The following is a 23,900-nucleotide window of genomic DNA, read 5'->3' as shown; positions in this document are numbered from 1 at the left end:
CATGTCCAACCTGTGGCCCAGCACTGCTCATGGTGCAGCCCACCCTGTGCCCTACACCATCATGGCAGCAGCTCTTTCCTGCGCCCTGCACCATCATGGCAGCAGCTCTTCCCTGCTAACTCACCTGACCCTGCTCCAGGTGTGCAACTATAACTCAGCAATGACCAAACATCAGCATGCCGTTAGCTCTGTTTGGGGTGAAAACAGGACAGTGCAGTGCTAGCTCACGTTATGGCCAACAATTCACAAATTTTGATACGTTGGCTGAACACAGACCTGTAAATAGCAGAAAATATGCAGCTGTGCTTTTCATTCTGATAAAGGAATTTGAAAATAGGTTTCAAGGCTACCTGAAAATTATCTGTTTATTGATATGTTTGTGACTCCATTTTCAGCTAACATAAATACATTATTTGCACATTTTTGAGTGAAATATTAGAGTTGCAATCAGACATTCAACTCAAAGATCTGATTGGCTGTCTTTAACATACATGTATAAGCCCTGTCTCACCAAAGAGAAATAACCTTCGCTTCACAGTTATCTTATTCATGTCATTGTCTTTTGGCATTACGTACATTGGGGAACAACTGTTTTCAAGGATGAAGTGCAGGAAGAGTAAAATTTCATCAAAAATCTCTGATGAGCACTTTAAGAGCTCACTGAGATTGGCAGCCACTGCCTTCAAACCAGGGTGATATTTTAGATTTGCAAAAACAAGGTCGAATATCCCATTGGTTTTGTGGTTTTGTTGCTCCCCTTTTTTATATTCTAATAAAAAATATTAAAAATTAAAATATTTTGTTCTGTGCATTAATTATATTGTAAACTTTTTGGAGGCTGCTCTAGAAGTAATGCCTACTATTTTATTATGTTGGCCCATGTTATCAAAGGTGAGTGTTTGTGTTATGGCAGTATGGCTGAAGCTTCCTGGCAGTATTCTGTTACATTTTATTGCCATGTGACGGATGGCAGCAGAGGGGCAGTTTGACCAAATGGTGTCTGACATGGGAGTCCATATGAAGCAAAGGTGTGCCACTGAACAGACAGGGAACTTCTAGAGAGATTCCTGTGTAGGGGTGCGGAGATGATTAGGAGCCTGGAGCATCTCCTTTATGCGGAAAGACTGAGACACCAGTTCTGTTCAGCTTGGAGGAGAGAAGACTGAATGGGAATCTCATCACTGTCTATAAATATGTAATGGGCAGGAATTAAGTGTTTAGGGTCAGGATCTTTTCAGTTGTGTCCAACAAGAGAACAAGGTGCAAAGGGTACAAACTGGAACACAGGAAGTTCCATCTGAACATGAGAGAAAAACTTTTGTACTTTGAGGGTGCAGAGGACTTAGAACAGCCTGCCCAGAGAGGTTGTGCAACCTCCTTCTCTGGGGATGGTCACAGCCCACCTGGATGCTTTCCTATGCAACCTGCTGCAGGGACCCTTCCTTAGCAGGGGTATTGGACTGGATGATCTCCAGAGGTCTCTTCCAACTTTTGTGATTCTGTGGTTCTTTTAAATGTCACATCCTAACATTACTGACTGCTGTGTATCTCTGATGGGCAGATAGACTAGGAGACCAACTGTAATGGACAGAGCCATGTGTTTTACAACCTGCCTCAGAAGTGTATGGTAGAAAAAAGTGCCTGAAATTCTGCACAGAGGGAAATATGTGCCTTTGTCATACAGAGAGATGCTGTAGGTATGTTTTGAAATAAGTATGTTGTTTTAATAAAAGGACTGGAAGCAAAATTACCAGAAGAGTTAATCTGGGCAGTTTGCTACGCTATGGTCTTCTCTTTATGGTTCTCTTTTAAGCATGGAGGCTAAAAAGTTGTTTTTTAAACTGTGTGGTTTAAAACATGATTTATAAGATAAAGTATTTTGAATTTATTTTATTTTTAATTGTGTATTCTGATGAAATCAAACACAAGCATTACGCACTCTAAGATGTGGATTCCCCCTATAGTGGGGTCAGATGAATAAGATGAATAAGATGTTTGTTTTTTCCACTGGAGAGCTAAGGTTCTGTGACTCAATTCTCTCTGAGCCCAAACTTCTCAGGTAATATTAAACAGAAATATGTCTTACTACCCAAGATTAGAGTACTCGTAAAAAGGCAGGATCTTTAATTTTGGAAACAGCAGCTCTGTTTTTAATTTTCATTTTATTATTATGAGGAAGAAAGATTATACAAACGTCGAAATATGTTGTTTGTACTGCTTTTGTGTCATTTTACACAGATGTGGTGGGGAATGGCAAATGTTTTGACTGATAGTATGCCTATTTGCCTTATATTCTATATCAAAATTTTCCTCTTTAATGTTAATGTTCCTGGACAGTCCCAGGTTTTTAGATTTCTCTGAGAAGATAGTTCTTAATTTTCTCTGGAAGCATGAAAAGTTGTTTTCTTCATGAAATAAGTTATATCTTTGAAGTCCAGGATGTGATACTTCTGCATAGATGGAAATAGGAATTTACTGGAAAAAAAGAAACTTCTGAATATGTATGAAAATTTTCCTTGTAGTTCTGAATATCTCTGATATTAACAAACTGGGAGTTCTGTTTTCAGGTGCAGAAAGAGATTTCTGCTGCTTCTTCAGAGTTTGATTGGACTCTGGTAGTTAGCTTCATAAATAGAATTTATTTTAGAGATTATTTTTGTGTGTTTTAGCTGAATGCAATAGTTTTCTTTTTCCGCTCAGTATGTACGCTTTGTATAAAGAGCTGTTTCTAAGATCTGTTGAGGGTTCAGCAGTGCTTAAAAAAAAAAAAATATATATATATATAAAACCAAACAAATTAAAAAAAAAAAAACAAACACGACAAAAACAACCACCAACCAAGAACAACAAAGCCCAACAAGAAGAGATTATTGTCATTCTATTGAAATAGCTACATTCTTTAGTTCTTAGAACCATGCAAGAGTTTCATGGCATTCAGTTCTTTTAGAATTTCTCTTTGCGTTTGGCTTTCAGTTTGTCATTTTGCATTTGGGGCACATAACTGTGACACAGCAACTGCTTGCTTAAATTTCTTTATTTTTGTTTTGGTATAGTCTTCACAAGTTCTTTTCGAAAGTAATTAATCACATGTTTGAGATAATAAGACGTATTAAATTTCCTGTATTTTATTTTCAATGGAAAATACTAAGTTTTTGAACATCTAACAAAATATTGAGTATCCATCCAAAGCTTTGTCATAGCAACCACTGGATCATCACAGCTCACTCACTGTTTTAAATGTTTTCACATCTGTGACAGGAAAGAAGCAGCATGAATTTTATACCATCAGGTGAGATGGGAAGAGGAATGATTTGATGCATCTAGGCAGTAGGAATAGAGCAATGTAGCAATGTCGGTGATTAAGTATTAGCTGATTAAGTATTAACATTAAGTCTGAACTGATGATTTTAGAGGTTTACATTCTAGCTCTCGGAGTGTTTTGATTTGTGATTGCAGGTGGATTGCAAGCTTTCTGCTTGAAGCAAGATAGTTCTTTGAGATACTGAACAGTGTAAATAAATATTGATGAATGTAATTTACATTTGCACAGCTTCTGATGCAGTTGATCTTAAACTGCTGTAGCCTTTACGTGTTATTCTAGTGTCAAACATAATGATACGAGTGGTTATACTGTATTGGACCAAAGGTCCTTTAACTTAGTTCTGCAGCTCTGCTAGTGTTAGCCTTCTGTGCTGCCTCTCTAAGGAAAATTTCTGCTCCCTTGAAGTTAGCGAGTACATAAACTTTAGATATTGATAGAGAGATATTGTGTATACTTGCTAGTGCTTAGGATTGTAATTACATCTTAATTTAAGCTCAGCTTCAAATTTTCCCGTTTTAGTTGTACTTTCATTTTAAATGGATTGCTTGACATTTAGGAAGGGTTTAAAATTAGAAATCAGGCATAAGATTCAATTACATTAGTGTCTGCAGCAGCTTTAATGGCATCTTGCCTTTATGTAAGGCAAGAGAATTTCTGAACAGAAGACAGTAGCAAGTGCTTCTTTTTGGTGATGTTCTGCAGCATGCAGCTTAATGAGTTGTCCGGATCAGTGATATCATGACTTTGTTTCCATAGTGTTTCAAGAGTGGTTTTTTGACTATGTGCTCTCTGAGTAGGAGCATCTGCTAAATTCTTCAAGAGTACCTAAACAAACACTGCTGTACCTCAAAGCAGTGCTTTGAGTTAAAAAGGAGTTAAGTACATTGAGGTGTGGCTGTGTGTTTATGTGTATATTTTGAGATGAAAATAATCGCAGAAGGAGCAAAGCAAGCTATATTAAGAAGCTGTATTATAATAATTACAGCAATAACAAAAGCAAAATTTATTTTGCTTAATCACGTTCACTCTTAGGTGTTTTCTGAAGTAATGACCTAAAACATGTATACAAAAGTGGTTGTTTTTCCATTACCTGGAGGCTTAAATATTACCTAGGGTAATTAAATTTTGTTTGTTTGTTGTCAATGTTATGTTGAATAGCTGCAAAAATGTGGTGGTATTTCTTACAGGAACTGGTGATGATACAAGAGCCTGGGGCCCACCTTTTGTTGGAACAGAAAGTGTTTATTTTCTCAGTGTCAATAGAAATAAAAAGGTAAGTGAAGTGCTTTACTAAAGGTTAGTCTGTCAGTCGTAAAAGCAGTTAAAGACATAGCACTTCTCTTACAAATTATTTCCATTTGCTTTTTGTGGAAAGAGCTTTGTACATTATGTGATTGTTGGCAAAAAACTAAAGGAAAACGAACAACAAAACCTTAAGTGAACATGATATAACATTGTTTATGATAAGAATTTAGTTTAAACTCATTTGATTCTTAGCATACCTAATGGCGCAATAGTTACACTGGCTTTAATTGTATTGTTGATGTGAATACATTTCATGAGATAAATGAAGTATTTTGAACAAAAAAGGCTGCAAATTTCTGGTATGGTTCTGAAGCTGAAGCAAATTCCAGATGCAGGAGTGGTCCTGTCATTCTTCAGTTTCTGGTATAAAATTAACCCTGTTGAATTTAAGGATGATGATTACTGTTAGTATTTTAAGGATCACTTCATTTTGTGTGGGTCAGCTGAGCTGACCTGCCTGTACTGGCAGCTAGAGTTATGGCATCATACTGTAGTTGGGTTAGCAGAGAGAGTTTGTGAATCTTTGTGGATAAGATGAAGTTACACAGTGTACCTGAGCTGTCTAGTGGCTTGTTGCCATTGAAGCAAATGTTTCTTGAGTCGCCATGTGTACTTGCAGTACTAAATGCTGTACAAACATACAGCGAGCAGGCCACAGTGCAGCTCCCAGTTGCACATCCATCAGACTTGCTCTGTTGCTTTTCTGGTTCTTTGAGACTGCTAAGCTTGGTTTACCAACAAAAAATATTTTTAAATATGAAAAACTGACTACTGATTATGTTTAGAAGAGTTCAGTAATCACTAGAAAGGCTTTCTCTTAAGTGACTTTTCTTTTTTTCCCCAGAGTATAGCTATCAATATGAAGAATTCAAGAGGAGCAAAGTTGATCAGGGAGGTAGGTTTTAATGGAATGCAAATCATGTCAATTTTATATTGTTTTGGTCCTGTCTAAGAAAGAATAAACTCTACATTTCAAATATTATGGGTGTGATAATTAAAAATAGGTATGTATGCCATTCACTGTTTAAATTATGGTTGGGACATGACATTTATTATCTCTACAGTTTCACACTGAGAAAAGTTCATTGTTCAGAATAACTTACAACAACGCTAGATCTAATAAAATCTACTCAAACATCAAACACTTAAGAGGAAATACTGTGAGGTAAAGGTCAAACAGTCCAATGCTTAGCTGTTGGTGTACTAGATCTTTCTGTACAAATTCACCAATCCAGCTAGAAACTTCTGCCATTGAAATCAGCAAGGAGTTTACAGTGGGAGAACTGGGCTCCACTATTTGTGTATTTTTGAGTGTTGCAGTATATTCCTGGCTTTGATTGCGAGTGCTGTCCTGTAGGTCAAACGCCATGTTTGTTTAGGATGAGGGTAATGATTTTTCCAATAATGAAGTTTGATTATTCTAGTAATCTTTAAGCTAATAAAAGCACCATATTTCACACTCTTTAAAACTTGTGCTTTCCCATCCTTTTTTTAATTATTTTTTGAGAAGTGTAAGACCTGCTAACTAGTACAGCAGGGCTGTAGAATAAGAATAGCAACATATCTAAAACTGTGAGCAGGCTTCTGTTCCTGCTTGCTTCAATATCACTTCCAGTCACTCTTCTTTTCACAGTAAGTCTGTATATGTCTTGCAATAAGTGGAATTTGTCTTTTAGGATTTATTGCCAGGGATGTTACATGAAATGCAAAGAGATTAGGTTGTCTTACGCTTTTGAAACTTCTATTTTTACTGTCAGCTCTATACGGTCTTTGGAGTTTATAAGCCAAAATTTATGGATTCTCCAGTACCCGCTCTCTGTGCTCTCTGCAGAACACAATCATTCATTTCTGTTATGAAGCTGTCACTTGTCTTTTGGTAACATATGTAGGTATATAGAATTCTGAATGTTGTGCAGTGATGTGTTTGCTATAACAAAAAGTATTGTTTCTGTTTGCAGGAGGAACATTGAGTTTGTGTGCCTCCAGTGGCGCAGTGGTATAAGGTGCTTCTTGCAACACCAGAGGCCCGGGGTTCGAATCCCCCCTGTGGTGCAAGTGGCAGAAATGCTGCTCTGCTACACAGAAGGGCTCGAATCCCGGGAGTTGGACTCGATGATCTCTAAGGTCCCTTCCAACTCGCACGATACTATGATACTATGATACATCAGATACCAATAAATATGAAGTGTAGGCCTAAGTCTTACAGAGAAAAGTGATGAAATTTAATAGTTTTTCTGTATTAAGTAAAGTGGCATGGTTAGAATAATTGAATTAGTAGTATCAAGCATGCAGAAAAACCTGTTAATCAGCAATCCTGGATTTGGCACAGTGCTGACAAGACACTTGTCCAAAGGTCTACTCTTTCATAACTATGTGAATATTTTACAGCATAGCTACCATAAAATTATTCTTTAGTCTGTATTCTGTTTCTGTATTCTGCATCGCTTGTAGCCTTGTTTTCCTTCCTATTGCTTTTAACTCACTGTTAACTGCTTTTCAAATATTTGAATGTCTCACTGAACAAAACTTATTTTCAGTGATGATATGTGTACTGATACTGTGCTCTGATATATATGGCTTGCATTTTAGAGTATTACTCAGCAGTATTCAGCAACTTGTTTTAAGAATCTTAGTGATACATTTTTTCCGAGAATTTAGTCTTAACTAATTAAATTCTATGTTTATTCATGAAGGACTTGGGAAAACTCCAGTGGTTGGGGAGCTGATGGCACTTTTCCTTTCCTCCTGGTCAACGTAGTTGAGACAGTCATCATGTCTCATGCATGCTCTCACTGAACTGTGTGTATATACACACACATTCCTCTTTAAGGAATACTTGTTTTTTTTAATTTATTTTATTTTTTTTTTATTTTTTAAATCCTTCTGAAGGGACCAATAGTTTGCTTTGTCAAGTTAGTATCTTCGTTACATGTTGCTTACGTTCAAATTAATGAACACTTTGGTATTTATTATGCTTTTTTTCCTGATATCCTGACATATACCAGCTGAGCACATCAGTGTCCTATCTGGAACACAGTATACTATTCTGTGTTCTACATTACTTTGATAGTGTAGGTGAATGTACAAATGGTGTGCTCAGAGGGCTTGCAGGACTTGTAGTTCAGTGTGAAATTTCAGTTGACCGAAGATTTAAAACCTTGTTGAATTTTAAGACTGAAAGTCCCTGTGTGCTTTAAGGACGTTCCGTGATTCTGTGCAGTTGGTTTGGATAGAGTCTGAATGCAGTTCATGCCAATGGCAGAACTCTGGGTATCTGTGCTTGGTGCAGTGAACACTGAAAGAGATATTTCACTGCTGGCTTATATGTTAAAACCTGTTCCTAGGTGTCATAAGAGCACTAGAGGCCAAGCTGATGCAATATTTGTAAAATGTCTGGAATGTTACGCTCATCTCATTCTCTGATAATATATATGCTATTAACCTTGGCCTAAATTGTTTTATCTTCACTTAGCACTGTAGTCATCCCATGTGTGTTGCCACATCCAGAGTTATGGCACTTATTTATTTATTGTTACAGTAATGCAAGTTGTCCTCTTTTCCTCACGGAGGTTTGGAGGTGATGGCTCTTCAGTATGAGATGGACAGTAGCTCTCAAATTAGCCCATGCTGTCACTCTATATTGGATAGGTTATAAAACCCAGTGAAAGCAGTTCAAAAGTTCTAATTGATTTCTTAGATGAATTTTGCTAAAAGTGAAATATTACCAAATGTAAAAGTAATTATGTACAGACTATAAAGGATTAAGAGAGCAAATAAAACCCCTCAGATCTATTTTACATAAAGATGTACCATTGAAGATCAACAGCCTGCTCTCAGTGCATTGCCTTTTCTTTGCATTGAGTGAGCTGTCTGGCACAGAAGACTGGGACAGTCAACAGACCACTCTGAGCTTCTTTTTTTACTAGCTAAAGCTTCAGCTCTGTGGAACCCTTGATCTTCTTGAGAACATTCCTGTCACAGATGCTGGCTTTTTAAGTAACTGCTATGAAGTTAAGGTATTGTCACATTCATAGGGGCATGAATTAAAAATAAAACAAACAACAACACAAAAAACCCCACAAATAGTTGTTTAGAATTTTGAGATTTGCTCGTATTACTGTAATTGTCAAAAACTGGCACTCCTAGAGCTCCTTGACATAGACTCTTAGAAAATAATTTACCACATGCATTTAAAAATACACTTTTACCGTATGCTGAAGTTCATTTCTGTAAATGTTACTAGCATCTCATCCATGCATCTAATTAAACCATTCATAATTTACATGGCTTCTTGTCTGAATAGGAATCAATTTCTGTCTTTCCTTTAAAATATTTGCTGTTTTGGCTGTTTCTTTGGCCTTAAATTCAACTAAACAGACTACATGCTGGAACAAAAATGCTTATGATTGCAGATATGATGACAGTAATTTATGGAAGCTGGCCCAGTGTGCTGTGTATATTGATCAGACAACTGCATGGTAGTTCCAGAGAACTTGACTCTGATCATCTTGAAATAACATTAAGAAATGAAAAGCTTTAGGTCATGCTTATAGATGTATGTACAAATGTGTTCTTGTCAGGGAGTATTTAAATTCCTGGAACAAGCAACTGAACTGAAGAAGAACCTCAACCTCTACAGCTCTGCCAAGTAGTACATATTTATTTTCAAATGTAGTTCTCTTGTTTCAGAATTTCTTAATTAATATTAAATCTACTGAAATATGTACAAATATATTTACATGCTTAACTTCTCTAAGAATAAAAAGATGTAATTTAAAGCCCATCAGGATCATAGGTTAATCTTTAATCTCAGTATGTTTTGGACTAGGTCATTTATTCATATGTGAGGCAGAAAATTCTGCTGCAGAGCTTTATAATTGAGATGACCTTAAGATGTTTATTTTAACCTTAAAAATATTTCTGGGGTCCATGTTTTGCTCCCACATACAGAAAGAGGTGTGTGTGTATATATATATATATATATATATATATATAACATACATATATATATATATACACGTGTGTGTATATATGTGTATATACATATATATAGCTTCTGTTTACAGCTGGTTTCAAGCTGTGTGTGAGTATAAAGTGGGTGACTGTTACGTAAATTTTGATCAAGTATTTGGAAATCAGTGTGACTGTTAATACAATTACATTACTGTTTTGTCTAATAGATTTAGAATTCTTATAGTTCCTTTTCTATATACACAGCATCTCTAATGCGTAGTTTGCAGACATAAGCATGCTAACATACCAAAAAAATCTCTTCAGGTTTGAATTCTGTTCTGTCAGGAAGACAGGAGCCATCTTGATTAGTGGTACTTCAAGCTACATGAGGAATATATTGAACTTTTGGAAGCTTGTTAACAAATCTTACTCATCCTTTTGTTTTCTAAAGCTTGCAGCTGTATCTGATGTTTTCGTGGAAAACTACATCCCTGGGAAACTGGCTGAAATTGGCTTAGGTTATGAAGACATTAAAAAGATTGCTCCTCACATAGTGTACTGTTCAATAACAGGTATTGTGCTTTCAGTAATTTGTGTTATTTCCTTTACTCCTCTTACGTTGTTATGAAAGTCATGGGATTATATAAGAGTATATTATTTTGATGTTGGTTAAGATAAACTGAAAGAGAAAAGAAGTTTGATTTTAATTGAAAAACATGTATAGAAAAACTGCGAGGCAGCAACAATGTCAATACTTTGTAACTTGTTCAGCAATGACTATCACACTGCCATGTTCAGATAGTCTTGAAAGGGATCTACACTGGCTGGATTCCTTCTGTGTTGCTTGGAGCAGATATATATATATATATATAATTTATTTATTTTTTTCTGAACAGTTTTACTGTACTAATTTATGTATTACAAGTTTCCAATCTGGCAATTTCAATGTTCTTTACTGCCTCTCTCTCTTCAGACTTATCTAGCTGTATGTTCATGGAAGGGCTGTATGTTCATAGGTGTTCTCCATTACTTTGCTGCAGACTGCTTGATAGCTGAAATGTAAGAGGAGTTTTTTAGGTGTTTAAGAAATGGAAGGAGGAATGAAAAGGCAGTAGGCATGTGAACGTTAGAATCTGCACACATATGGAAATAACTTGAACTCTGAAAAATCACTTATTTGAAAAACTAACACCAAAAAATATACTAAAATTATGTGATCTGTGCATGAGAAGTCTATGGTTGAAGTACAAATTAAATAAAACCAAAAATGTTACGAATATTTTGAGACCAATTTAAAATATTAGTTGCAAACCGGGCCAATTCCTGGATGTTTGTCATTTGGGAACCAAACAGATTTTTAGAATGTTTATCATGCTTTTGTGGTAAGTGTCTTAATAAAACAATGAGAGCAGAAAGGCTATTATGTTCAGCATGTGCTGAGAAAACTCCTGTTAAATCTTTCTTTACATATATGTTTAGTTTGTTTTGTGGCGAGTTACCATGGTGTCCTTCATATTTGCTTATGCATGTAATCTCACAGTCAGAATTTACTGAGTGTTTTTCCTTTTTTTTCTGGTTACTGCATCTATAGTTCATGAAAGAATAAATTGATACCCACACTGCACTTTATTTGTTACAGGTTGGCCTTTGATTTAGTAAATCTATTTATCCACTCACTGTACATGACAACTTTTGAGTACTTTTGTTTTGCTGATAGGTTGTAGGTCACTCGAAACTTAATGTGTTCAGTTTATTTCCTTGGAAACTATACCAGGTACAAAGAGCACAATAACTCTGATAGAGCAAATTCTCATCTACGAAACACTTTTTCTACACAGTCACCACCATTAACTGAGCACTTTCGCCAGTGATGAACAAGGCCCTATGTGCTGTGCTTGTGAAAATCTGCATCAGAGGAGGTGACCTGCTGTTTTACAGCTGCTGTGATAACATAATTGCTAGGAAAATACACATCTAGTCCATCTTTCATCAGCCTTCCTGGACAGATGGAAGTCAGAAGGTGCCAAATCATGGGTGTGGTAGGACAGTCCAGCTAAAATAGGCAACGTGCTTCACAGTCTTCAAACTGGTATGGGGTCTGGTATTATTGTATTGCAAGAAAAAGGTTGTCTTCTTTACTGACCTGACTCTGGAAGTTTGAGCCTTAAGCTTAGTCAGCATCACAGTGTAGTAGTTAGAGTTGATGGTTTGTTTGGAAGAATCTCTTTCCTATCCCAAAAGACAGAGCACATCACTGTACCTGTTGAGGGCTGTCTTGAATCTTTTCTTCAGTGGGGAATTCCCATTTCATTACTCCATGGCCTGCTGTCTTTGCTCAGGCTTATGGTGACTCCATGTCTCATCACCAATAATGATGTGATCCAGAAAACTTTCACCTTCAGCCCAGTGCTGGATGAATAGGTACCAACAAACTTGTATAGGGTATACTTTATGATCCTGTGTGAGCATTTGTGGGGCCAACGTGGTGCAAAATTTTTGATATTCTAATGCTGTCACCATCTTTCCAACACATTGAAACTGATCCTCAGCTCTGTGTGCGGTTCCTTGGTCTTAATCTGCTGATGTGTATGGATGAACTGATAGAGCTGTGAATCATTTTGTGGTATGAGATGTGCATGGCTGTCCAGAATGTGATTTGTCTTTCACATCACAGTTGCTACTACTGAAATGCACCTCCCAGTGCCTCACTGTGTTCATGTGCACTGTTTGGTCTCTGTTTAGCGTGTGCACTGTTTAGCAAGTGTCAATAAATGTAAATGGGTGTGATTTCTTTTTCTTAGTAGAGGATTTCAGTGACATACCTTTTCTTCAGACACACTTCCATGTCAGATACCATTTTGTCAGACAGCCTCTCTGCTACCATCTGTCACACATCAACAACATTTAACACAGTGTTGTTGGGAAGGTTCAAATTCTACAAGTAGTATACTACTAATGTCCACCTCTGATGTTTTGGGCCAGAATAATAGAATAGGAGGTATTACTTTTAGAGCACCTCTCAGCAATTAAAAACCTTGACTTAAGTAAAGGGCTAAGGAAAGGTATTTGGCAGTTTCACAGAAATGTAGAATTATGTAGATGGAAAGGACCTTTTGAGACATGTAGTGCAATTCTTCTGTTCTAACAAGGTCAGCAGTATTGGATTCCCCAGAACTGTGTCCACCTGGTTTTTGAGTATTTCCACAGATGGAAAGCACTACATCCTCTCTGGACAACCTGTTCCAATGCTTGATGTTCTCACAGCAAAGAGTGAGTATTTTATTGTGTTATGCTGCAAGTCATGTGAATTTTTGTCCATTGCCTCTTGTCTTATCAGTGGGTGCTACTGAGGAGGGTCTAAGTCTTTCTCACTCGTTCCTTCCCATCAAGTATATTCATTGCTAAGATTTATTTATTTATTTATTTATTTATTTCCCTGCCCCGAAGTTTTCTCTTTTTTTCAAGCTGAAGTCTCAGCTCTTACCCTCTCCTGTGGGTGAGATGTTCAGATGTTCCGGTCTATTATCATCTTCACAGAATAGCTGAGGCTGGCTGGGCCCTCTGGATCCTGCTCTAACCCGTGCCCCAAAACAGGGCCGCTCAGAGCAGGTTATCCAAGCATGTGTCCCAGTTGCTTTTGGAGATCTCCAGGAAGGAAACTCCACAGTCTCTCTGGCTAACCTATGGCACTTCTCCATCACCTGCTCAACACAGAAGTGCTTCTTCATGTTCAGAAGAAACCTTCTGTTTGTTCCCATTGTTTCTTTTCCTGGCTCTGATCACCACTGAAGAAAATCTGACTCCCATCTTTACACTTTCCCTTCAGGTATTTATGTGCATTTCTTATATTCCTTTGAGCCTCCTTCTCCAGGCTGAACACTCCCAGCTCTCTCAGCTCCTTTTTATAAGAGAGATACTCCAGTCCCTTGATCATCTTGATGGCCTTCTGGTCTTTGTGGCCCTGTGCTGGACTTTCTCCAGGAAGTCCATCTATCTTGTTGTGGGGGGCCTGGAACTGGGTGCAGTACTGCATGTGTGGCCTCACCAATGCAGAGTAGTAGAGGGATCACCTCTCTTATACTGTTGATGATCTTCATTATGCAGTGCAAGATTCTGTTGGCCTCCTTTGATACAAGGGTGCCTGCTTACTTAAGCTGACTTAAATATACTCTAAATGACTTCATCTCTCCTGCAGGCTTTCCGTCTGGTCTCAAGGGCCCAGGACTCCTGGGGCTAGCTTTATAGGTAAAGACAGAGGCAAAGAAAGCATTAAATACCTCTGTTTTTTCCATGTAACTTGTAACCATTTTCCCTTCCCCATTCAACAGTAAGCCTATGTTTTAACTAGTTTTCCTTCTGCTGCTATGTACTTACAGCATCCTTTCTTCCTGCCCTTCACATCCTTTGCCAGATTCTCCAGTTCAGCCCTGGCTTTCCTAATCCTATAACGGCAATACTGCAATTTGAAAAGAAAGAAATGATTTATTTCTAAACTCTGTGGCCTGATTCAAGGCATTACAGCTCAAAATATTTTTGTGGCATGGTTTACTACTATATTCAAATATCCATTGCCCTTTTTTATTCTGGAGCTCTGGGAAGAAAGCCAGAAGTTGATTAATATAGCTTGTTTCGTTAATAAATAAATAAAAAACAGTGAAAAGGAGATCAAATGAAAAATATTTCTGACAAATATTGCATAGTGTAGCAGCTTAGGTTTAAATATGAATGCCTATGGAAAAAGATCAGGGTAATTTTTATTTTTTTTTCCCATTATAAACAAATTAGGTTAGACAGCAGAGGAGATGAGTAGAAGCCCTAAAATGTTTTTATGGGAGTTAAGCTACATACATTGCAATTTATTACTGGTGAAGTCAGAGGAGTTTCTCAACTTAAGCCATTTTCTTTAAGGGACTAATTTGATAAGCTTTGTTAGTCTGAATATCTAGCATATAAAGCTGTAGAACAACTTGGTAAATGAATACATATAAATCACTTGTATCAGTGTATCTGAGCAAGGTGAAATTTTGGTTGGAGTCTGTTATTAATATGCATAATCACTTTGCCAATGAAAACACTCTAAAGAGTAACTGACGATATCAAGATGTTCATGTAAACTTAGAAATTAACTCTTCTTTTTTGAGGAAAACAGTGCTTGCCACAACATTTGAGGGTAAAGACTGGAATTAAAATGAAGAATTGGAATTAAGTGGAATGACCCTTTGACAAACTGATCCCTTGCAGGTAGCTGATAACTTAGAAGCAATATTTCAGGTGGGGAGAGGCTGAAAAATACAGTCCCAGATTGTTTGGTAATGCCATAAAAAGTTACATGTATATAGAATGCCTTACTAGAGATATGGAAAATATGAGTTAAGAAAGACCTAAAGAGGTCTGCTTGTCAGATGTAAGAGATGTGCTGGCCTAGAATACTGGATTAAATGGACAAGTTGTCTTCCCAAATGTTGGAATCTGTTAAGACAAATTATCTTGGTTACAGAAACCCCTATTACATCTAAACATTGGGATTTCATCCATCATTTTGCACCTCTTTTACAAGGCTGTTCAAGAGATAATAGAAATATGTTACTTCTCAAGCCCTTTCTGGTTTACAGGTCCTGTGAAGGATAATGGATACGCAATGTAACATGAATTATGTTAGAATGTCTTTGAACAGCAGATTGGACTGGTTTATGTGTTAACTTAGGCAGTTTCAAATATGCTTTTTAGAGATATGTTTTATGTATTGTAACTATTCTTCACTGACAAAATGACTTTGGTCATTGTTAATGAGTATCATGAACTCTATTACATTGAGGTATGGGAGTAGAGAGAGACATTTGGCATAACAGTTGACAATAAATAAGTAACTAAGAAATAAGTGTGTCCAGTGTGTCAGAATCAGGGTGTTTTCTCAACTTTAATTTTTGATTTTTTTTTTTTTTTTCTTGATGTGCAGTCTACATGCTAAAGACATTATAGCAGATTCATTTAATAAATTATAAATAATTACTATATTTTACTTTCCTATGCCATTTAGTTAACTCATTAATGGGACTAGGAGTCATCTGGACTGTCTTCATTTCTTATTTTTGGAAGCATATTGCCTTTCAAGTACAGGCATCATAGGTATGGAACGCAATCAATAAACAAGTAATTTGATGGAATCAGCTTCACCCTACAGCATAACTTGTGTAGCAGCTGTGGTCAAGATGTCATTGAGTTTCTTTTGAGTCTCATTCAGTTATTGCATGCAAGTATAAATAAGTGAAATTGGATATTAAAACTTTTTTTTTTTTTCTTTAATATTAGGGGCCATTTAAAAAAACAGAAAATAATTCTGACTCTAGACTGCACTGTTCTTCCTTTGTGCTATTTCAGAGGGTGCATGCTTAATTTGTGCTATTTATTATTTTAGTCTTCTTTTAAAAAAGTATTATCTCTAGTTGTTACACTTTGGAAGAATGGTATTTTCACTTTTCAAAGACTTATTTGTGACAAAGCAGTGTGAAAATATGGGTATTGGATTTGTCTTAAGAGTTTAGAGTCACTAACTAGTAGTAAGTACTAACTGATATGGATTTTCTTTTTAAATATTTGCTGTCTAGAATGATTTGCACTCGTGGGCTACATTTTTCGTTGCTGGTTACAGTGTGGGTAGCAATGCTGTATTTATGGTTACATTAATTGCCAGATCCTGGTAGTAGATCAGATGCTGAATGAGTGTATTCATTGTGATCTATACTTGTGTCCTGTTACATAAGAATTTCTACCTTGTACTGCTCAGTGTCAGCCTGATGGAGCTGATGGGCATCCTGGTGGACGACAGGTTGGCCATGAGCCAGCAGTGTGCCCTTGTAGCCAAAAAGGCCAATGGCATACTGGGGTGCATTAAAAAGAGCGTGTCCAGCAGGTTGAGGGAGGTGATCCTCCCCTTCCTCTGCCCTGGTAAGGCCTCATCTGGAATACTGTGTCTAGTTCTGGGCTCCCCAGTACAAAAAAGACAGGGATATCTTGGAAAGAGTCCAGCGGAGGGCCACAAAGATGGTGAAAGGCTTGGAGCATCTCCCCTATGAGGAGAGACTTAGGGAACTGTGTCTGTTTAGCCTTGAGAAAAGAAGGCTGAGAGGGAGTTTATAAATACCTCAGGTGTGGGAGCCATAGTGGCAAGGCTGGTCTGTTTTCAGTAGTGCGTGGGGACAGGACTAGGGGAAATGGGCTGAAACTCCAGCATAGGAAGTTCTGTACAAATGTGTGGAAGAACTTTATAGTGAGGGTGACGGAGCACTGGAACAGGCTGCCCAGGGAGGTGGTAGAATCTCCTTCTATGGAGATATTCAAGACCCGCCTGGACGCCTACCTGTGCGATGGGGTTTAGGGAGTCTGCTTTGGCAGGGGGGTTGGACTTGATGATCTCTAGAGGTCCCTTCCAACCCCTACAATTCTGTGATTCTGTGATATGTTCTTGGGGCATAATGCTTTGGTCATGTGATCATGAATGGTTCATATGTGCCCTATGTAATTTAATAACACCTAAATATGTGAGTTGTTCTGAAAGTGACACTTCTATTTATTTCCACTGAAACTACATCAGATAAGAAGAGCATAGTAACATTATTTGATAGAGCAAATTATTGGCTACAAAACACTAATAGTGCTGACTATGTTGAAAAATAGCTGTGCATTTTTGCTAGCAAAGAGTAAGAGCCTGCATGCTTGTAAAAAGTCTGTACCAGCACAGATTTCCCAGTGTGGCTATTGGCACTGCTGAAATGCATCAGCCACAATCTCACTCTGTTTGGTCTTCATAAATGTTCATTAAGCATCTATGAATGGCAACAGGTTCCGTTTTTTCTTCATGAAGTAATTCACTGACACGCCTTTGCTTCAAATGCACTTCCATGTAAGACACTGTTTTGTTAGACTGCCCCTCTGCTGCCAACTGTCATGCGGCAACATGTAACAGGATATTGGTAGAAGCATTGCCTTACTACTGCCATCTGCCTCTGACATCATGGGCCAAGATAATAGAAAAGGAGGCATTACTTTTGGAGCAACCCTCATCTATTCCTCTATATTCCATCCATCCAGAAGTAGATTGCACCAGCCTGCTCTCTGTTTCCTTTGGCATCCCTGTTCTAATATGTGGGATTGCTGAAGAATTTGGTTTAATCAGTTCCAATTACATTTCTGCGTAGTTCCTCCTAGCCTCATTTTCTCTTCACTTTTGGTGACCTGAGGACTAGTGTTTCTATTCTGCCCTGTGTGTCCCACCTACAGGAGGGAGAATATGCTCTTTGCTATCCTTATGTGTAATAGGTGTGAGCAGTAGCTAAAAATCAAAACTGAGCTTGAGCATACTTAGTCTGTGGGGATAGTGTACATGCATTTGTTGGAATGAACCACTGGAACATGTGGTGTGGTATAACATGTGCATCACAGAATGACTGTAGAGATTTTAGCTTTGAAGTGCTAACGTGTTTCCTTGGGAAATGTGTGTTTCTCACCTTCCACCATATCTTGAAGCTGGATTCTGGCATTCTGGTCAAGGTCAAAACAAAAGAAAACGTAGTATTAATAATAGAAAAGCATAACCATGACAAAAAGGTTTCCCCATTTTTAATTTTTTTTTTTAATTTTTATTATTATTATTTTTTAAGTCTTTGCTGTAAAGAATAGGAATTCTCAGAATTTTTAAGCAAACAGCTGTAAGATGTTTGGTTGTTTTCCTTACATAGCTAAACAAACCAGCTTCATCTTTGATTTTGTGCTTAGGAACAGAATGATCATTCTGTGAGAAAATGTTTAAAATTCTTGGTTTTGTATAGCTTAAAGATCATGATTGGACTCTACTACACAAAATGCTTTTTGTTATTGACTAATGTGTGTGTGTGGGTCACTGGTTTACCTGAATTTGCAGACATTGTAGCAGAACATAGGATGTCTGCTCTGAAAGTAATGCCTCCTATTTTATTATGTTGGCTCACAATGTCAGAGGTGGATGTTGGTGATATGACAGTAGGGGCTGAACCTTCCCACCAGTGTCGTGTTTTATTTTGTTGCTGTGTGACAGATGACAGCAGAGGTGCAGTCTGACCAAATGGCATCTGACATGGATGTGTGTACAAAGAAAAGGCATGTAATTTAATTCCTCCATGCAGAAAATATTGCATCCATATTAGTTGACTTTTGCTGAACATTTATGAAGACCAAACAATGGATGTGAGCCCAGTGAGGCAGTGGGTTGTGCGTTTCAGCAGTGGCAACAGCAGTGCGAAAAGACAAGCCACATTCTAGACAGCCAGACACAGCTCTTGCACTATGCATTGAAGAGCATCTCGGTCAGCTCACCTGTGCAGATCAGCTAATAGCGGTGACTATGTTGAAAAATACTGTTGTGCAGTTTCTATCTGTTGTAGTTTCCATGGAAATAAATAGGAGGCATTACTTTCAGAGAAATCCATACAGAATCTGGAAGGCACTCCTTAGAGGTCAGATGATGTGCTACTTTATATTCAGACTGTAGCATTTTTCTTAAATGAGAGAACTCTGTTGATATGGAACTGCCCCTTTCTAAATGTTGGACTGTTGTAAATTGCTAGTGACAGTAAACTGAAAGGTAGTGTAATTTTTCAGGAGTCCAGGGTCATTTTTGGGTGAAGAGTTTAGACATAGGTAAGCCAGATGTTGTTTCCTTTTTGGTATTCTGGAAGTCCTGATCAGTAAACCGAGTTTCGTATCCAAACTGCTCTGACTGAACAGATCCAGCCCTACTACAGCTTTATTTCCCAGTGATTCTCTTGCTTTGTGAGTGCTCTCAAAGCCACAGATTCTGTTTGCATTCACAAGTTGGGATTACTGGTGAGCATAATCTTACAACTTTTGGCACTTTCGTTGTTCATTTTTGCTTAAGTTTTTGAAAATTGGCTGGTTCAAGAAATAATAATGGGGAAGTGGCTGTTTGTTACTCTCAGTATGATCCGTGCAGTTCAAATAAGAAACTCACAGTTTATTTCTGGACAGGAGGGGGCACTGTTGAAAAGGACAACATTATTTTCAAATCACTTTTATCTTAATGCCTCTGGAGGCAAAATGTTTAGAAGGAGACTGAATTTTGTACATTTCCTTGAATGATGAAATCTTCTTCTCTTCTGTTCCCGTGGTCTGTTTGTTATTTTTGATGGAACTGTGTGTGCTTTTCTCTTGTACAGGTTTTTCTGTAGTTAGTATTCCTCTTTTTTTTTTTTTTTTCTCTCTCCTCTTCATACCTTCTTCTCTAGAAAGCTAAGTAATGCTTTGTATCATAAGCAGTTTGCTTTATGTGTTGCTTGCGACATTACCCAGTCTCTTCTTTCAATATTTTTTTTCTCCCATTCCATTTCTTAAAGCATTAACACTTAATTTTCTGCCTTTTAAGTAATTTTTATTCCTACAGGAAAAGAGCATAGTGCTGTATTTATGTGCGAGATTGAAGGCATGGTGATCTATTATGCATAAATATTTATACCTCAACTAAAAGGAAGTTTAAAAAAAACCAAACTTTTATTAAAAATTATTATTATATGTGATCATACTTCTTCCTAATTTACAGTCTGTACCCTGAAGAACTTTGTCTTAACTCTGATTTTACATTTGTAAATAAAAAATTCACAGATTTAGATTAGTACTTTGTAAAATACTAAACTGTATTGAACTGTGAGTTGTACTTGTTAGTAAGTAGTTGTGGTATAAACAGGCAAAAATTAAGAGGAAATAAAGGGAAAAAAAAAAGGAGGTATTGTCTATCATCTGAGTTTCAGATGAGTCTAAATCTGGAATTGTTATACATGTGCCTTTTAAGTGCATATACTTAAAGGGCGTAAGACCAATTAAGGAACACATTTTCAAATTTAAGTACGTCTTATGCATCTCGAGTGATTCTAATTAATCCAAGAGGCAAAATGGTTCTTTACCCACCTACTTAGAAGATAGTGATAACTCAAAATTACCAACATTTGGTACTTTCCAGTACATCTGTTTTGTTCTAATGATTTCTATTTGCTTCTTATGAGAAGATATAATTTTGATGTACATCCTACTTTGACTCCAGTATTTTCATAGCAGAATAAAAAACCAAGAAACAATCACAGCATGCTTTGCTGGGCAAAGGCTAGTCAAAGCAGGAATAGTCTGAGAGAATTAGATGATAAAATAAGCCGGGTATCGTGGTTTCTGTCAAAAAAAGGGTGTTAAAAATAGATTTTCAACAGATCTATTGTTTTCTAATAGTAGAAGGTGCTGCACGCAGAATGCTAAGTCAAAGGAGGCATTGTCAGAACAAACTGCATGTCTTGCTTCTAGCAGTTCTTGACGTGGTTTGAGATTGAAAAGGCAGGTCTGGAAACTTGTGAACATTATACCTCTCTTAAATAAACAAAAATATCAGATTTGCAATCTGTGAAGCATGAAGTCACTGGCAGTGCTGACAGTGATTGAATAAAACATTTGGAGGGGAAAAAAATATGCAACATCTACCTGAGCTTGACTTGATAAAAATAGATTGTTCCGATACTGAAAAGCAAATTGAGGCTCTTGAATGTTAGTTTTTTATATTATGCGTTTGGGAGATGGATGCATTAAAGACTTGATCTGTCTTTTTTTTTGGTAGCTTGAAGTTGTCTGAGTGAGCTGCTAATTAGTAAGTAAGGGTCTAGGGATAAAATAGTTCATGAGAACACTTTTTTGAGGAGTTGAGTACTGGATTCACAGGGATCAGTAATTATTGGGATTATATAATTACAAACTATAATTGAACAGTAGCCCTTGTGGTGTTCATTAAAACTATACTAACATCCTTGATACTCACGTAATATTTTCATAGAGGAGCTAGGGTAATGCAATTTAGAGCAAATAATATAATTGGTTCAAAAGTTGTCAGAAATAATCTTGTACTATATAAACAGTAACTATTTGTATTTCACCCTTGGCATGGAAGGCAGTGGTTCAGAACTGATATTGCTGCATATCTTGTTTTGATTCAAGTGGGTGATGGAATGAAGCATGAAGATGACTCCCAAATCCTCACTTTGTCAAGAGCTATGTCTTGTTTATTGTGGGCTTTAGGGTGTTAGGTGCAGGAGGATTCTGGAACTGGTTTACCAGTAGATGTTGTTTTCTCTTTATACCATTTAGACTTCTTTCAAATAGTCACACTCCCAGAAACTATCTCAGAGAAGAGTCATGCAGAGCTGGCCTCAAAAGCCCTGCCCAGTTTTCCATCCTACAGCCAGAGATTTAAAGCATTGCCAGCAGTCCCTCTGTCAACAGACTACCACGGACAGCTGTGTGATGCAGACCTGGTATAAGAGCTGCAGCTCAGCAGGTCCACAAAGTAGAAAGGGAGCACAGTTGTATGATACAGCAGGATAAGAATTAGAAATTACCCTGGCCAATTTGTCTGCAACGAAGAAAAGACAAGGGTAGCATTAAACATTGGAGCTAGGTCACTGTGTTGTACTTAATCAGAAATAATCAAGTCCTTTTAAGATACTATGGGGAGCAGTGGGTGAGAGAAGGGTTCTCAGAAGATTTGGATGCAATGGTGAGGAATAATTAAATTTGAACATGATGTCGTATTGATATACAAAAGACTGGCATACTGAACTGTATTAAAATAAACATGGTCGAAAAGACTTTGCTCTACTCCATATTAGTGTACTCTCAGTTGGAATGCTGTCCACTTCTGGTTGCCATATTACAGAAATGATATAAACAAGTGAAGAAAGTTGTGAGAAGAACTATGGCTGAGAAACACTGTTGAGGAAAGGTAGTTCAGAACTTCCCCCCCCCCCCCCCGCCTCCTAAGGCTAACATTTTGCTTTTTGCTAAAATTTTGCTAACATTCATTTCAAAGAATGAATATTCAGAAAAAAATGTGAATTTATTTCATAGGTAATAAGTAAAATAAGAATTTATACGTGGGTGTCAGCAAATTGGATTGTCTCTAGTTTTGAGAGAGAGTTAATTTGAAATAGAAGAGCAGTGTATGAAATAATAAATGATGCAGATGCAATATTAGCCTTTTTCTTTCTCAAGACTATTGAATAAAGGAATTGTCTGAAGCTGGAAGACTGGATATTTAAAAATAGTTGTGCATTGCAGGGAAAGTTAGCCTTTTTGTACTCTGCAGAGTTTGATGCCTTATGTCCTTGAGAGCAAGATGGTAGCAGGCTTAAGTCTGTGATGTAATAAACATACGGATGAGAACAGTCAGAGTTATATTTCAGAGTGTTTGAACAAGCTGGGAAACTTCTGACCTCTTTAAATACCAAACTATGTGGTGTCAGTTGTTTGTCGTACACTTCAGGACTGAAACGTGAAATAAACTTAATCATAAAATTTAACAGTGATCTTATTTTTAGGAGGTTACATCACAGTGTTTCCTTGCTGATTTTACAAACTGAAAGAATTGAGTTGAAGACATCGGTGCTTTTTGGCTCTGTGTTAACATGCTTGCTTGTAAACTACAAATTTATACAGATTAAGAACTGACTCCTTTTGCAGTAAAGAACCAGCTTCATGGCATGCAGCAGAAGCTTTTAAGAGGTTACTGTGCTTCCCACATGTCGTTATTCTGATATCTATGGCTATCATCAAAATATAAACAAATGTTCTGATGTATTCAAGACTATATTCAATCTACATGTGAAATTCTGTCAGGTTTGGGAGTAGAGCATTAATTCTGTAAGGTACAATATTTAAATACTGTAGAGCCATAATCTCAGGAAAAAAACACATGAAGTTTAGCAAAAAGTTACGCTTGTAAATATGTTTGTAATTAAGACCGTAGGGTGCTATGAAGTGGGGTAGTTTTTTGAAGCTATTGTTCCTTACTTCTTGTATTCACCAAATGAATAAAATAGCCAAAAAGTCTGATGGGACAATTTGAATCTGTATTTGCATTATACTATGCTTGCTAGCAGGATTTCTCAATGTTTGGGGAAATTTTAAAACAAAACTGACTTCCACGTTATTGAAGTTTGGTGGCCCTGCCAGGCAGGGGGGTTGGAATTTTATGATCCTTGAGGTCCTTTCCAACCCAGGTCATTCTGTGTGAATCTCAGTTCTTTTTTTTTTTTATTATTTTTTATTTTTTATTTATTTTTTTTATTTTTTATTTTTTTTCCTGAACATCTAAACAGATTTGTGCCATGTTCTGAAAAAATCTTTGGTCATATAAGATGTCAGTGGTAATATTATGTGGTATGTAGTTCCCTAAAAGAACTTTGGTCTGTTTATGTAATTTCATTCTTTTGTAAAGTGAGAACTTCTGAAGCCAGTCATA

At 37.1% G+C, this 23,900-nt stretch overlaps 1 protein-coding gene across 1 annotated transcript in view; it reads left to right on the top strand.

Annotated features, from left to right (window-relative positions):
- Window positions 1–23,900, top strand: part of SUGCT (succinyl-CoA:glutarate-CoA transferase) — a 327,084-nt gene that overhangs the window by 3,462 nt on the left and 299,722 nt on the right. The window contains exons 4-6 of the mRNA XM_072329171.1: window positions 4,510–4,595; window positions 5,472–5,522; window positions 10,032–10,152. Of these exons, the coding sequence (XP_072185272.1) occupies window positions 4,510–4,595; window positions 5,472–5,522; window positions 10,032–10,152 (258 nt within the window). The remainder of the gene's footprint in view (window positions 1–4,509; window positions 4,596–5,471; window positions 5,523–10,031; window positions 10,153–23,900) is intronic.

The sequence above is a fragment of the Excalfactoria chinensis genome, chromosome 2 (assembly GCF_039878825.1).
Source record: "Excalfactoria chinensis isolate bCotChi1 chromosome 2, bCotChi1.hap2, whole genome shotgun sequence".
Classification (NCBI taxonomy): domain Eukaryota; kingdom Metazoa; phylum Chordata; class Aves; order Galliformes; family Phasianidae; genus Excalfactoria; species Excalfactoria chinensis.
This window is presented reverse-complemented; position numbering and strand designations above follow the sequence as displayed.